The sequence below is a fragment of the Centrocercus urophasianus genome, unplaced genomic scaffold, assembly GCF_019232065.1.
Source record: "Centrocercus urophasianus isolate 14NV4802_14NV808 unplaced genomic scaffold, USGS_Curo_1.0 seq_38, whole genome shotgun sequence".
NCBI classification, from domain to species: Eukaryota; Metazoa; Chordata; class Aves; order Galliformes; family Phasianidae; genus Centrocercus; species Centrocercus urophasianus.
The window spans coordinates 1,554,860-1,570,753 of NW_024884955.1; the positions used below are offsets into that span (position 1 = coordinate 1,554,860).

The window sequence follows — 15,894 nt, forward strand, 5'->3', positions numbered from 1 at the left end:
CAGCTGAGCCAAAATCTGAAGCTGGAAAGATGAAAACAAGGCTCTGAACTCCCAGTCACTCCACGTTTTGCCTGCTCAGGTCTCTTCTCCTTCTCAGAGCTGAGAATTGAAGGCGGATGAGAACTAATTTCCAGCTGTTTGGTCCAACACTGTAGTGAAGCACTTCTGCATAGGATGCAGGTACAGGGGAAGCCCTGCCCTGCAGCACACGGCTGTGGCTTTAAGTCCCTGGGAGACCGGGTGTCAGGTGGCTGCCCCTCATCCCGATTAGCCAGGTCTGGCAGCTCTCTCCTATTCCTGTCCTGCACTATTTATAGTGTGATGGGCTGTCGGGCTCTGCTGTGCTGCAGCTACAGGCAGCCCCGTTTCTGTGCCTCCTGCCTGTCCTTGCATAAAAAGAGGAGATTATTTTTTGGCAAAGCACTGATAAATGGGCAGGAAGAACAAGAGACTTGTACACCCACCTCTGCTATGCGTTGCCACATTCGATGCCCATCTCCAGCACATCCAGGCCTGGGGTTATGCCACCGCTCCCATCCCAAAATGAGCTCAATGCCTTTAAATACCATTTAAACCCTTCCTTCTAAAAGTCTAATTTTACTTATTATTTTTCCCCCTAGTACTCAGTATTGCACAGAGAATGCTGCACAACAGATATCTTCCTATCACACCTCTAAGAAAATACCACCAAACTATAACATTCAGAAAAAAAGAAAAGTCTGCCTTTAAACATTAATGAGAGCTTAGTACCATTTTAATCTACATGATATGTGTTTAACCCCGAGACTGTGAAGTGAGAGCACATGACTTAGCTGCTAAACCCACTGGAAGATATCTGGCCCACTGGTTTGGATTATTACATAGATTAACTCAAAATTCACTCTCAAAGTTTTGACCTGTTTTTGGTGTTGGGAAAATGTTGCATTGCCTTATAACTGCACAGCTGACATGGGTCTGACCACCACCTGATATTTGTTAATGCAAAGGAAGTGTCATGGTAGGACAGTAGGACATTATTCATGGTTTCCTTGTCCCAGGACTTGAACCACATCTCCCATTAAATTCAATGATGTTCACAAACCACAGATTCTTGAGTAACAGCCCTACATATTGCAAGTGCAGAAACATATTTTGCTCAATTTGTTCCTTCACTGTTTGCTCCTGGGCTAATGCATTTCCACTGAGGCAGAAATGTGGGTCAGTGCCCACCAGGACTGTGCCCAGCGACATGTGTGTCCCTGCAATGACCTGTCCCCCATCTCATTTGCTGGGAGCCCTGGGCTCCATGCCCACTCCATCCCTTCACTCCCAGGCTGCCACGACGATTCCAAGCCCCTCTTGGTCTCCACCTGCCCCAATCCCCCTGGATGAGGAGCTCCATCATTTCCACTCACTTACAAAAAATGCTTTCTTCTATTTCCCTCTATCACTCCATCTTCCTCCTTGCTCTCCACCTCCCTAATCTCTCCATCTGCTCCATCCCTCCCTCTCCTACCTTCATCTTTCATCTCTACAGCTCTCCTGGCTCTCCACCTGTCATCCCTCCACCTTCCTCCCATTCCTCTGCCTTCCATCCCACTGTCTCCTTCCTACCTGTTCCCATCCTTTCATCTCCTTACACCTCTCCTGTTCCTCCATCCTCTTATCCTTCCATTTCTGCCACCCCTCCATTTCTCTCATCCCTCCATCTTCCTCCTATCCCTCCATCTCTTCTGTTTCTCTCTTTCCTCTTCTCCTCTTATTGTTCAATTTCTCCCTCCCTCCCTCCATCTTCCTCCCTTCTCTTTACCTCTCATCCTTCTGTCTGCATCCTCTCTCCATCTCTCTTCCATTTCTCCTATCCTTCCACTCTTCCTAACCCTCTATTTCCCTCTCCCTCCATTTCTCCCATCCCTTTATCCCCCTCTTCCTCCCATCCCTCATCTCCCACCCTTCCACCTCTCCCACGCATTTGTCTACTGCTCCTCCATCTCTCCTCCCATCCTTCTATTTCCCCTATCCCCCTATTCCTCCAATCAGTCCCTTTACCTCCGATCTCTACATCTTGCACTACTCCAGCTTTCTTCCGTTTCTCCCATCCCTCCATCTTTTTCCCATCCCTTTATTTTATCCCCCATCTCCTCCCCATCCCTCCATCTCCCACTCTTCCACCTCTTCCATCTACCTTCCATCTCCAGTTCTCCCCCTCCGTCTTTCCCTGCTCTCTCCTCCTTCTCTTCCTCCTCCTCCTCCTCCTCCCCCTGGCTCGCCTCCTCCTCCCCCGCCCGATACCGCATTGCCGTAGTGCGGGGGGGGGCCGCTGCATTGCGCTGCCGCCGTCAATAGGTGGGCCCCTCCCGGGGAGATAAAGCCGCCGGAGCCCAAGCTGGCAGCCTCTGCCGCCCCGACCGCCGCTCCGGTAAGAGCTCCAGCTCCCCCCGGGATCGGGCTGCTCGGAACGGGGGGGGGGGGGGGGGGGAGACCTGGCTGAGGGGGGGGTTGCTGGGGCGGGGGTACGATGCGTGTGCATGGGGTGCTGCTGGCATCGAGAGTGGGGGAGACCCCTGGGATGGAGGGAGAGGATGGGCTTGGGCCGCTCCTTCAGCCCGCAGGTGGGAAACAGCTTGCATCCTGAAAGCTTGAGGAAAGGAACAAGGTTAACGTTGAAATTAAAGGAAAAAGTGAAAATAAATGAAGATGAATTAGAAAGGGGAGGAAAAAAAAAAAAAAACACGAAGAAAAAGGGGGGAAAAAATTAAAAAAAAAAAAAAGAAAAGAAAGAGAGAAAAGAAACGGTAAATGAAAATAAAGGAATCCCCCGCTTCAGAAGGGAGCGCAGCCGACGCCGGGCACCTGAGCGGGGCTGCGCCATGGCCGGATCCTGCAGTCGTTCAAGGGCAGGGAGGAGGGCCGGGGGCAGCGGGGCTATCACCACCCGCCCGAATCGCTGTGTGAATGGAAAGTTGCCCCCGACCTGCTTTGCTTCTATGGGCAGCTTCATAAAATTGGATTTTATTAGATGCCAAATTAAAGCTCCTAATTGTGCAGAGCTTCTGTAGCAGCTGCGGCACCATGGTAACCCTGGGAGATGCCAGAACAGATCTATTGATTTTCGTTTTAAGCCTCCTCCCTCTGTTTCATCCAGATTCAGGGCAGCAAAATACCACAAAATCTCCCACAGCAGGCTCAGCTGTGCTGCCCTGCCCCGCTCTTTGCAGCCCAGCTCAGGCAGAGTGAGAGGGCTATTTTTGTCCGTCCCGTTTTTTGGGCACCATGTTGTCACCCAAGAGGTGAAGACACCCAGTGGGGATGGGCACCCATGGCTCCTCCCAGAGTGTCCATGAAATGGAGGGTTTGGAAATGGAATAGGGTTTGGAAAGACCTAGAAGGAAGCAGTGCAGAGCCATCGGAAGGTTGGTGGGTTTTTTTTTTTCATGGAGGAAGGGCACCTTCGAGGTACCGATGACGTAGCCTTGGGAGCTGGGGGTCTCCAGGAAGGCAGATGATAAAATCATGGTATCTTGCTGAGAGCTGGAGGCTGGAAGTGTTGGCCAGACTGGCCAGTCTCCTTTGGAGGTGGGCTGGATCTGACCCAGCATGAGCAGAGCCATCGAGCCACGGCTATGCAGCCCCGTCTGGACTGGCAGTGCTGTCATGGGGGCTGTGCTGACGCTGCCTTTTTTTACCCTTTACAGCCTCTCCATAAACTCAGCTGCATCCCCAGCGCTCCCCCCACCGCCCGCCCTCCACACGTAGCCCACCAGCATGGGGAAGGAGAAGACGCACATCAACATTGTCGTCATCGGGCATGTGGACTCTGGGAAATCCACCACCACCGGGCACCTCATCTACAAATGCGGGGGCATTGACAAAAGGACCATTGAGAAATTCGAGAAGGAGGCTGCCGAGGTGAGGAGAATGAGCCCCGCCGTGTCCCCTGCTCCATGCTGATGTCCCATGGGCAATGCGCCCCTTCTCCCGGTGATGCCGTTCTCGTACCTTCCTACCTGTGTTCCCATCTCTTTATTCCCTCTGCATCCCAAGTCTTTCTGGCTCCTGCGGCCCATTGGTCCATTGGGTGCTTGCCCCCAATGCTGATCCCACCACCTGGGGATTTGGAAGATGGATTGCGGTGCTAGCAGAAATAGCGAGGATTCTGGGAGAGCCACAGTGCTACAGGGCATGAAATTCCCCCTAAATGTTGTGCATGAGGAGGAAAAACCTCATAAATCCCTCCCTGCCCTGTGCACGACCATGAATTTCACCCTATAACATGTCCTTCCAGCCTTATGGTGCAACCAGCATCAGCTGGAGTATGAATTTGGTCCACTTGGCTAAAGATCCATCCCCTTAATGGGGGTTGATTGGTAGCCTTCTGTATAGGAAAGCAGGCATGGAGTATAGGCATTTAAGCTGAATTCTTTTGTTTAGCTTCTCAAATGGTGACATCTGTAGCAAAGTCATAGTGCAGGCATTTCTCAGGCTGTCGTGCTGCAAAGCACCACCCAACGCCTGTAATGTGGCACAGATCAAAGAGGAAAAAATATTCTGAGGGACAGAGAAGAACATTGCAAATGGGAAGAGCTGGGAAAATAATTGATAAGAGCTGGGAAAATAAGTGATGGTAAATTCTAGAGAGGTGGGTGAGCCAGGAGCAGGCTGGCCGTGTTACCCATGGGGCAGCTCTGGTCAGAAGATGTCTCATCATCATCATGTCATGAACCTTCCATAAATCTTTAATGCAGACATCCCTTAATATTTTCTGGACAAAACCTCACATTTAAAAGAAAAGAGAGAGAGGAAAAATAAAGAAAGAAGCCTTCAGATCTGCCATTCCTGACAGTACATCTTGCTGTCTGTCTGCTTGAACCATTTGAATGTGCCAATAGCATCTGAGCTACACCACCCCTTCTCCTGCCTCATTGTCAGTCTTCTCTTGCCGCCCTTAAGAGCAGAGCCTCTTCCTTAGAATAAAATCCTCTCTCTTTCCTTCATTTTAAAATGATCACTGCTATCCCTTGATGTTTGTCCAGCCCCTTACCTCCAGATCAGGTATGGCACGATGAGGTTATCACGTACATGATTGCAGCTGTGTTAATTGAGCAGACATTTCCCCTGACTTGCCAGAATATGCGGGGACTGGAGCTGCTATTAATAGCCTATTGACTGAGCTTACCGACTCCATTTTCTGATGCAGGGCTGGGGAAGGGTTTTCTTCCATTAGGTGGCATTCTCAGGAAATGGAGGCCTGCGTGCACCCAAAAAAAGCTATCAGAGAACACAGGCTGGTTTCGTATTATTTTCTTTTTCCTAAGAGAAAAGATTTTAGTTTTCTTCTTGATTTCAAGGGCAGAAGGAACAGTATCTCCAAGGGAGGAATTTTGAAATTCCTCTTTGAAAAAAGAAAAAGGAAAAAAAAACTCCAAAACCAAAAACCAACAGTATTTGTGTTCTCCAAATAGAAAGCTGTCCCTTTGCTGGGGTCTGTTGGAGGAAATTCAGGCAGTCCTGACACCAAACAGTGAAGGTATTGTGCAATGCTAGATAATGCAGTGGGGTTTTTTTTGTTTTTGGTTTTCAACAACAGCTCTGGGTAATTGAATATACCCTATGGAAAGAGGGAGCTGTTTGCTAAATAAAGGATCTTGCTTGCCTTCAGGTTATGTCCTGCACATTCTGGAGGGGGGACACAGAATAGACAGCTTTTAGTTGGCTATGGATCCCTGTGCTTCCTATGAGGAAATGCCAGGTTTTAGGATAAGCTGGGTGCTCCCACAACCAGCTGCACCCTGGGGCCTTCTCTGTGCCTCAGGTTCCCCACCCCTAAGCGTAGTGCTGATGGCTGAAAGGCTGTGGGGTTTGCTGGTTGAGCTCCTGCCTGAGCGAGCCTCATTATTAATGCACTGCACAAAATAAATCTCTTTTTCCTTAACCCTCCTCTTGGCTTGGGCAGTAAATTAGCACGCTCTAATGATGCCCTAAATATCCCCCAGCAAGGGAGAGAGTGGGTGTGCATGCTGGAGAGGGTTAACCTCACAGCTCCCACTCTGCATCTTTTGCCATATTGAAGCAAAGATGTGATTCTGGATTTTTCCACCCCCTGCTCCTGCAGGCACAGAGCTCGGGGCTGCCCGCTGGGGCTGCGGCATCACCCAGCACTCTCTCTGAGGAAGGGGAGGTTTGCTCTGGCTTTAGGATTTTGGCTGTAATCCCCCTCCCCCACTCCGAGCAAGCTGCAAAGTCATCGCAGCGCTCGGCTGTTACATAAAGGGGCTGGCATCGTTAATTCCTCGTGCTGCTTTGGCACGGGGCTGCGATGCGGGAGGGATGTGGGGCACAGAGATCCCATCCCGGTGCAGGCAGGGTGCGTTGGGTGCGGTGCTGCAGCATCCTCCCCGGTGAGAAGCACTGGAGCGCTCGCTGCCTGCCAGCAGGAGGCATTTCCCTCCGGATCGGTGATCTATAATGGCCCATTATGAGTTTTATGCACGGATGCTCCAGAAGAAATCGCTGCTGCAGACGTGGGACCGTGGTACAGCACCTCCGTCCTTGCGAGGCAGTTACAGCACATTACGTCATCAGCAAATGACCTATTTCTCTAGCTGAATTCTATTTCCCACCTTAGAAAACTTGCCTCTCCAGCCAAGATCTGGTGATCGACACATGTTAATCCTCTGGTCCACCTGGGCTACCGTGGGGCACGGCTGAGCTTGTCCTCCCCCATCTATGCAGGATCTCTGTTAAGAGACTGGGGAAGGTCTGGCTCTGCTTGGTGGCGTCAATGGACACCGACCCAAAGGAAGCAGCATCCTGATTTTACCAGGGTGTGTGCTTTATCACAGGGCAGAGAGATTCTCAGTGGCTCGTCTCACCCAGCGTGATTTTCTACATGACAATGTTGGCTGGGATTTTGGCCATTTGGCAGTGACAGTTGGTCTGACTGCAGCTCGCAGTCGCTTTTCGTGTAAATTCACACACTCTGTGGCAAAAATCAATCAAGTTTCTGTTCAGCTCCTAGCAACCCTCTTGCATTTTGTTGTCTTTTAACCCATTCCCCCTCTACGTCCTGTTATTCTGGGGCTCCCTCACTTAACAATGGCTTTTCCCTCCATCCAGCTGTCTCGTGTTCACTTAAAAGATTGAAACACAGCAGCAAGAAGCTTTCCAGCACTGCTGTGTAACTCTGTATCAATGTGATTTCACAGCAGCCCTGCAGGGTTGTGGCATCTCATAGAGGAGACATTGCTGGTCTTGGCTCCAGCTTCTTATCCAGTCCCACCATGAATCCTCTTCGTAGCTCTGCTTCCAACCTCTTCTCCATCCTACTAGGGAATGTGTTTAGAACCATATCTCCTTTCCTTGTGTAGATTATATGTATAGATTGTGGCTGCCATTGACTTCAGGGGCTTTGCAGTGTGACCTTTTGCCTTCATGACTGTGGGAAATGGAATGTGCTCCATTAGTGAGAGATGCCCTGGGTTTGGGGATCTGATCAGCTCTCGCCTTTGTCTTGAACAGATGGGGAAAGGGTCCTTCAAATACGCCTGGGTGCTGGACAAGCTGAAGGCTGAGCGTGAGCGTGGCATCACCATTGACATCTCACTGTGGAAATTTGAGACCACCAAGTACTACATCACCATCATCGATGCGCCCGGCCACAGGGACTTCATCAAGAACATGATCACAGGCACATCCCAGGTGAGAACGGGAGGCCAGGAGCTGCTGGATGTGGGAGGCTGAGGTGGCACCAGTGAGTGGTTGTGAGCAGGATCCGTGCAAGAGGTGGCAGCAGATCTCTCTCTGGATGCTGAGGAAAGGGTTTCCTTGGGCAAAAAGGAGTGCTACGGCACTTCCCTTACTTGTATGAGCTGGGGAATGACTCTGAGAAGCAACAGGATGATGTGAGCTATAGGTCTTTTAGTGAGAATGTCTCCCATGTTGTTTTAGCCTCAGACAACTCAGGCAAACAAGAAGCTTCCCACAGACCATTAGGTTTTATTGGCCAGATGAGACTCAGTGGGCCTTTTCTCTTTACTTTTTCTCAAAACAGCCATCTTTGTTCCATAAACCACACCACAATGTCAAACTGTGGTCTGTGTCCCCAGGGCAAGGTAGCTTCTCCCTGTTGTGCTGCACTGCACTGCAGGGCATTTCTGCATCCCAGATCCCTTCATGGGCACTGGGTGAGCCTTGTTGCATGTCCCTTGATGCCACCTGGGTAGTGCACGCCTTTTGCCAAAGGCAGACAGCTTCTGTCATTGACTCTGAGGACAGGAGTAAGCTGTGGGAGCTCCTCCATCAACCATGGAGATTTTTGGAAAGACTTCAGTGAGGTTTTAGGTGAGGCTTTGGCTCCGCAACCATGGGATGTCAAGATGAGGTCCAGGTTCGATCCACATAACTTAGAAAGATCCATCCTGTTGTCTAACATATTGAGAAAGCATTCACAATTGGCAAGAATAAAATAACATGGGTCAGGGTTGAGGTAGATCAGCAGGGTTTTGGGTAGCAGCTGGCAAGGCATCTGCCTAAGGCATGTTCATTCTGAGTAATGTTCCCTTTGGGATGTAGAGCTCCTAGGAGCAGCATTCTCAGGGACAGCAGCAGCTCATCATCTCTCTCCTCTCAGGCTGACTGCGCCGTGCTGATAGTTGCTGCTGGCGTCGGTGAGTTTGAAGCTGGCATCTCCAAGAACGGGCAGACCCGTGAGCATGCCCTGCTGGCTTACACTTTGGGGGTGAAGCAGCTCATCGTGGGCATCAACAAGATGGATTCCACGGAGCCTGCATACAGCGAGAAGCGCTATGATGAGATCGTCAAGGAGGTCAGCGCCTACATCAAGAAGATTGGCTACAACCCAGCCACGGTTCCCTTCGTGCCCATCTCGGGCTGGCACGGGGACAACATGCTGGAGCCATCCCCCAATGTAAGTGTGTTGTTGTGTCGTGCTGTTCCCCCATTCTAAATGTCTGCATCTAGGCTGAAGTTGGTTTTGGTGCTGTGCAAGCCACAGGCGTGCTTCTTGCACCCGTCATGCGCAATGGCCCACGTTGCTGGTGTAGATGTTTGTCACGTCGCTGTGATTGTGCTGGGATGAATGGGCACAGTGTGCATGCTTCTTGTTGTACCGTGGCCAGACATCCCAGTGGCTTTCCGTGAGCATCCTCACATGATCTGTAGGGCCGTGCTTCTGGGATCTGATTTAAGAATTTCGCTTCATCAGACCCGTGGTGACGTTAGAGCCAGCCACAGCAATTGTCATGCTCAGCAGGAACAACATGAGTGGTTTTAGGGCACTGTTTTGCCAGGCAAACAACACGATCTGGTTGCAGGGCTGGAACAGTTCCCACTGCACAGCCGGGCTAACGCGTGCTGCATATTGGGCGCTTCTTCGTGTCGGTGCTGTATCAGCTGCACCCGTGTTCCACTGCTGGGACTCCAATTTTTAAGGCAATTTTTGCATGGGAAGGTACCATGATTTCCTTGAGCATCCATTTGGAGTTTCTCCTTGGCCAGTTGATTCCAAAGTAGCCTCTCCCTTCGTGTATCAGTGCTGATGATAAAATGATAGGGCGCTATTTCTTCATATGATGGCAAAGGAGAAAGAAGAGATTGAAGAGGCATGGGGGTTCTTTGTCAGACCAGATGCCAATAGCAGTTGTTACTCATATCTTTTTTTGGAGAAAAAGCTCCCCCACCTTCAGTCTTCTAAAGACTAAAGAGGGTCTTTTGACCTCGAGCAAGTTGCTCAGTGCTGAAACAGTGGTACCTTGGGAAACCAACTGGAAACTCAACACTTCAGGGAGATTTAGGACTTCACTTGAGGATTTGGGGTCAGCACTCCAAAAAGAGGGAGGCAATGTGTTAAAGTACAGCCAACGGAGATTGGGATTGAGAGCCTGAACTAGAGGAGTGCTGCAATGCAACGTCACACCAACCTGGCATGTAGCTCACAGCCTTGCACAGGAAAGACAGTTCATGAGAAGCTTGGGGCTAGCTTGCAACAAGTGGGTTTTTGGGAGATTCCTTTCCCCTGTAGAATGGAGCTAGGATAAGGTCAGCTGCGGTCATGCCAAGCCCAGCTGCATAGTTCCTGGGTGCCTCCAAATCAGGCTCCAAATGTCAGCAGCTGCTGAGCAGGGAAGATGATCCTGAACAATTCGCTATTAATAGGCTGCAGAGGGGAGGCACAGGGTAGGAAGGGCCTCACTGACTTTGTACCTCAGATGGGAGGCTGGGAGAGTCAGGGGGGAAGAACTGGCTGTGGGCTGGGAGTCCAGGGAAACTCTGCTGAAAGGATGCATGGATATTCTGTATCCCATGATGTGGTCCTCAGGGTTCCCTCCCATCTTTGTGGGGACAGAGTCCATCTCCCCACATTGCACTACTTCTAGGAAAGCTTGGGTGGGAATCCAGTGCAAATCTCTCTATCTTCCTACTCCTCAACCCCAAAAAAGCTCTGATTATTCTCACTTGCATATTTCCAGATGAGTTTCACAAGAGCAAGAGGCAGCCAGGTGGCTTGTCCATCCATCAGAGGACAGACAGCCAGGGTTGGGGTTGGAACTAGTTGATCTTTAAGGTCCCCTCCAACCTAAGCCATTCTGTGATTCTATGCTTGTGCAGTGGTGTAGCAGCTGCATCCCATGAGGCTGCATGGACATGGAGCTGGAGCCAGCTCTGCATGGGAGAATGTAGCCCATGGCCCTGATGCACAGAATTGCTAGGCTAACCAAAAAAATGACAGTTTGACATTTTCTAGCTTTTTGGCAAGTGGAGTTTTGCATTATGCTGGCTTTCTGTTGCTGCAGCTGACAGAATGAGGCCACTGGTGGGTTTTGGAGTCTTTTGCTCTGAGGGGTACTGCAGCCCAAATACACCTCATCTGTGATGCAAGGTTGGGATGTATGGGGCACAGAGTGGGCAGAACTGGAGAGATGTGACTGCTTTATAAAATGAAGTTGGAGTGCATTAGGAATTAAAGCTCAGCTGTTAATGAGGGGAGCTTGAGCTTGCAGCACCCATGGCTGACAACACTGGGTTAACACATAACCTGTCAGACTGTGTTATGTCAGACCCTGTTTCTGCCATGGAGCTGTGGAATAGTTATGGCTCTTGGGAAATGGATTTGGGGTGAGCAAAGTTTTGTTGTGCAATGGTGTGCTTTGGGCGACAAATAGCACCCAAGGATCCGATGCTGGGCAGAATTATCTGTGACAAACAATCCTGCCTCTCAGCAGCTTTGAGGAAACTCAGTGGCTCTTCAGTCCCTGTGCTGAGGGCTGGATACATGTGGCTGGCGTGGGAAGGCAACACCTTTGGGTTAGGAATGGAGGCTGCAGGTTTGCTGGGTTTAACCACTTTCATCCTTTTTCTTCTGCTCATGGATGTTTCACATGTTTCTAGGAGAGAAAATGGGGATGGGGCTGGATGAAGGGATGCAGGTGAACATGCAGAGATGGTGTAACACAAAGATCTTAACAAACCCAAATAAATCCAGGCTGCAGCTAAACTAGCTCCACAAAAGTTGTCCTAGTAGGACACTTCAGGGGGACCATCTCAGGGTGCTGAGGACAGGCACGCTCAATGCATACCTTTGCTATTCTGTTTGCAGATGCCTTGGTTCAAAGGCTGGAAGGTGGAACGCAAGGAAGGCAATGCGAGCGGGGTGTCCCTCCTGGAGGCCCTGGACACCATCCTGCCCCCAACCCGCCCCACAGACAAACCCCTGCGCCTGCCCCTCCAGGATGTCTACAAAATTGGAGGTGAGCTACCATCAGTGTGACTCTTTTTAATTGTAGACTTCCTTCCGCAGGGATTTGGGGATGATGTTTCCAGGTATTGGGAAGCTGGAGGGATTGGACTTCTTGAAATTCAAATAATACTGGGGAGAAGGGTATTTGCTCCAGGGCAGAGACTCCATGTGAGACTTTGGGTTGGAGGCAGACGCGCCCAAAGATGCCTAGAGATGTGAGAGGAAAGCAGTGAGCTCTCCTCAGTGAACACGATGCCAAAATGGCTGCAGATTTGGGTGTCTCAGAGGTCACAGCTGGTAGAACCAGGTGGAGACCAGCCAAGAATGAGATTCTCCTTGGCTGTGGTCATTGATGCTCCCAAATGCTGGTGTCCATCAGCAGCACCTCCATGTGTCCAACTGCACCACGGGACCAGCCTTTTAGGGAACACGGACAGTGACGTGGGCACTTCTCAGGGTTTTAAATATCCTTTTGCTCTCTGTCCTGCTGGCAGCACCTGGGCAGCCCCACAGAGGCATTTCCAGCCCTTTCCATACTTTTCAAAGAGCACGTGCATTGCAGAAACTGGCCATGTAGAATGGTTCTCCCTCACTTTTAGTAAGCATTTTAATGCAAGCTTTTGTTTGCAACAGAGATGAGGGATGGTGGGCAGCTCTGCATCCTCTTCTGTCTCAGCTGGGGGAAAGACAGGATTTTGCCACGGGATTGGGCAGGTCCTTAGAAAGCAGAGACACTGTGGGAAGGGTGGAACTGAAGGCAATAGAGTTGGTGTGGAAAAGTGGATGGATCCCACCAGCCTCTTCTGCAGGTTTTTTCTCTTAATGTTTCTTCATCTTACTCTACAGGTGAGTTTTGCTCAAATCTCCTGTTGACACGAAGTGCAGAATGTCCCATTCACCTAATTTAGTTTAGTTTTGCACACACGCTGCACTGTTCCTGGTCCTCTGCACAGGAGGGAATGGCTGCTGCGAAGGAAAAATTTCCAGGGCATGTAATTGCTCATGGCCTTTAAACTATGATGCAACCCCTCATTTTTCTTTTTTTTTTAACATAACATTGAGTAGAAAGCGCTGATTAACTATATTTTTGAAGACCCTAAAAGTTGATCTTGCAGCTAATAACTGATTTTTTGTTTGTCAAGACACAAATGTAGTCTCTGATAACAGCCATTGGAGATGCCCTGCTGCCCATCATGTGCTTCGTGTGTGACATTCTGCTCTGATCTCTCCTTGCCCCTGCAGGAATTGGCACAGTTCCTGTGGGCCGAGTGGAGACTGGCATCCTGCGACCCGGCATGGTGGTCACCTTTGCACCTGTGAACATCACCACTGAGGTGAAGTCGGTGGAGATGCACCATGAGGCACTGAGCGAGGCTCTGCCTGGAGACAATGTTGGCTTCAACGTGAAGAATGTCTCCGTCAAGGACATCCGCCGTGGGAATGTCTGTGGGGACAGCAAGTCAGACCCACCGCAGGAGGCAGCACAGTTCACATCTCAGGTTAGCTGATTAGAATTCTGTTCTGTTCCATTCCACTTTTGTTCTACTCCATTCCACTCCATTCCATTCTGTCCCCAACATCCGACAGCTCACAGCCTTGCACAGCTGATATCAAGGAGATAAAGCCCTGGGGAACAACGTACCCACCAGGGAAAGCTGGACATTTTAGAGATTTCCTGGGGGTTAAGCCTTGTCTTTGAAATTTTCATTCTGGTGCGCATGAAAATGGTCGCTCCCTCTCCCAAATGCAGCTGGAGAAGAGCAGGACTAGATAACCTCTCACAGTGAGGTACCTACACCCTTGTCCTTCTGTGTTCTGATTAAATAAATAATAGCTTAAGTAACGCTTTAAACAAAGGAAGGATTCTGCCATGAAAGCCAATTAGCTCTTTTCTGTGTGTGGCATGTGATGGCGTTGATTTCCCAACCTTGCTGGTCCTTGCTGGCACCGAGCTGTGCAAGACCCCATAGCCAAGTCCCTTTGGACCTTGTTGTGTCCCATAGGTGATCATCCTGAACCACCCCGGGCAGATCAGTGCTGGATACTCACCTGTCATCGACTGCCACACCGCACACATCGCCTGCAAGTTTGCTGAGCTGAAGGAGAAGATCGACCGGCGCTCCGGCAAGAAGCTGGAGGACAACCCCAAATCCCTGAAATCAGGCGATGCGGCCATCGTGGAGATGATTCCTGGCAAGCCGATGTGTGTGGAGAGCTTCTCCCAGTACCCACCTCTTGGTAAGGGAATGGCTCCTATGTGGTGTCCCGTGGAGGAGCAGGGAGGCTGCTTGGGCGCAGACCTCACACTGGTCATGCTGAACCTCCCACTGGTCAGACAGGGGGCAGAGGGAGGTGCACGTGTTCCATTGCTGCTCCATCTGTGAAGTCTCACCATGAGCTGGGTTAGAGGGGTGGGACAGGCTCTCTCCTGAGCTGGGTTTTCCCTCTGGGAATTGCTGCAACACGGCACTGTGCGGGAGTGTTTCTCAGCTTCCCTATCTCTACCCTGACACAAAAACTGATCAGGGGAAGAATGGGAGCCTTTCACAGGGTGGCACAGGCACATCACTCATCCTCTTCCATTCCCCAGGCCGCTTTGCTGTCCGTGACATGCGGCAGACCGTGGCCGTGGGCGTCATCAAGAACGTGGAGAAGAAGAGCGGCGGGGCCGGCAAAGTCACCAAGTCTGCCCAGAAGGCCCAGAAGGCTGGCAAATGAATCGTGGGCTCCCAGTGCGTAGCGCAGAAACCATCCCTGACACCAGGACGCTGCCACCGTCTCCCCCCGGCGCATGTGTGCACATCAGCTTGTAAGAGTTTATATGTCAACGACTGGATGCTCACCATTAAGGTCCAGTGGAAATTCTTTAAAAGGAAAAGCATGTTCCAGCGTTTGTGAGGCTTCATGTTAATTTTACCAATAAAACTGGTACAACATCCACAGTGGAAAAAAATAACAAACAAAACAAAAACAACCAACAACAACAACAACAAAAAAAAAACCAAACCAACCAACCCCAAAGGTGTGGAGCTCTGTGTGCGTGTGTGTGTCATTGAGAGGGGCTGGTTTTCTGGGTCTGCTTGGGGCAGATGTTGGGATGGCCACAGGCGGATGGGAGCACCCATGGGCACCCAACCTAGACCAGGTTTATGGGCTCATTTCCTTGGCGTAAAGCAGGGGTTCTTGCAGTGGAGTTTTGATATTCTTAACCTGCTCCACTCTCTAATATCAATTATCACGACCCTTAATTATTATCTTTTCCATGCTGAATAAGCTTGAGTTAAATCCCTAATGTTATTCCACTAAAAGGGAGAAAATAGTACACCCACGTCTCCTTGAAAAGCTAGCAATATCACTTTTATACTATTTAATAATTTGGGGAGAAGTGTCCAAAGCTGCCTCTACTCCATATATTTCCTTCCCTCATCCGCAGCAGATCCCCCAGAAGCCTTTCTAACCCAAACAAAGCCATAAGCAGAGGGCAGAGGTGCCCAGTGGCTGCCCAGAGCCCCAGAATTCAGGGTGTCCACCCAGGACTGTGTCCTGTGTTCACTGCAAACCTGTAGAGCAGGCGAAGACGTACCCACACAGCACAGGATGCCTGAACCCAAAGGCTGCACCTGGGGGGTGTTTAGGACTGACCAAAGGATGGGGTGTGTATTAGTGGGCATGGTGGGGATGGGTTGGTGATTGGACTAACTAGTTTCAGAGGTCTTTTCAACCTTTATGATTCTATGATGCTGAGTGCAAAGGTAGAGGAGGTGCGAGGGGCTGCTCACGCTGTGCCATAGTGCTCTGGGGACATCTCTAAGGTTTGTTCCTTGAAGGTGGGGCTGGCAGCACACCAGGGCATCATCTTGTGCTCGTAAAGCAGTGTTTAGGAGAAGTAGAGGCAGAGGATGCAAGGTGAAGGATGGCAATGTGCCAGCTCCTTCCTAGGAGGGCCCCGAAGGCGCAGGGATCATTGCTGTTTATGTTGCAGAAGCACCTCGTTAATAACAGATGCTCTGCAGTGCTGCATGCCCCAGGCAGAGCCCCAAGCCACCACAATTCTGTGCCAGCTCATGGTGCTGCCTTCCTCAAAACTGCACTCACAGTGCACCAAGGCTCTTCTTTGTACTCACTGCTGTTTCCAAGCAGGATGGCAGAACCTCACTCCG

General features: G+C 50.5%; 1 protein-coding gene across 1 annotated transcript; it reads left to right on the forward strand.

Moving 5' to 3' along the window:
* Window positions 1-2,360: 2,360 nt before the first annotated feature.
* Window positions 2,361-14,672, forward strand: EEF1A2 (eukaryotic translation elongation factor 1 alpha 2). Its single transcript, XM_042832402.1, has 8 exons — window positions 2,361-2,398; window positions 3,675-3,888; window positions 7,498-7,677; window positions 8,609-8,905; window positions 11,594-11,744; window positions 12,977-13,233; window positions 13,738-13,972; window positions 14,325-14,672. The coding sequence occupies exons 2-8, from the start codon at window positions 3,745-3,747 to the stop codon at window positions 14,450-14,452; spliced, it is 1,392 nt and encodes a 463-aa protein (XP_042688336.1). The 5' UTR covers window positions 2,361-2,398; window positions 3,675-3,744; the 3' UTR covers window positions 14,453-14,672.
* Window positions 14,673-15,894: the final 1,222 nt, after the last annotated feature.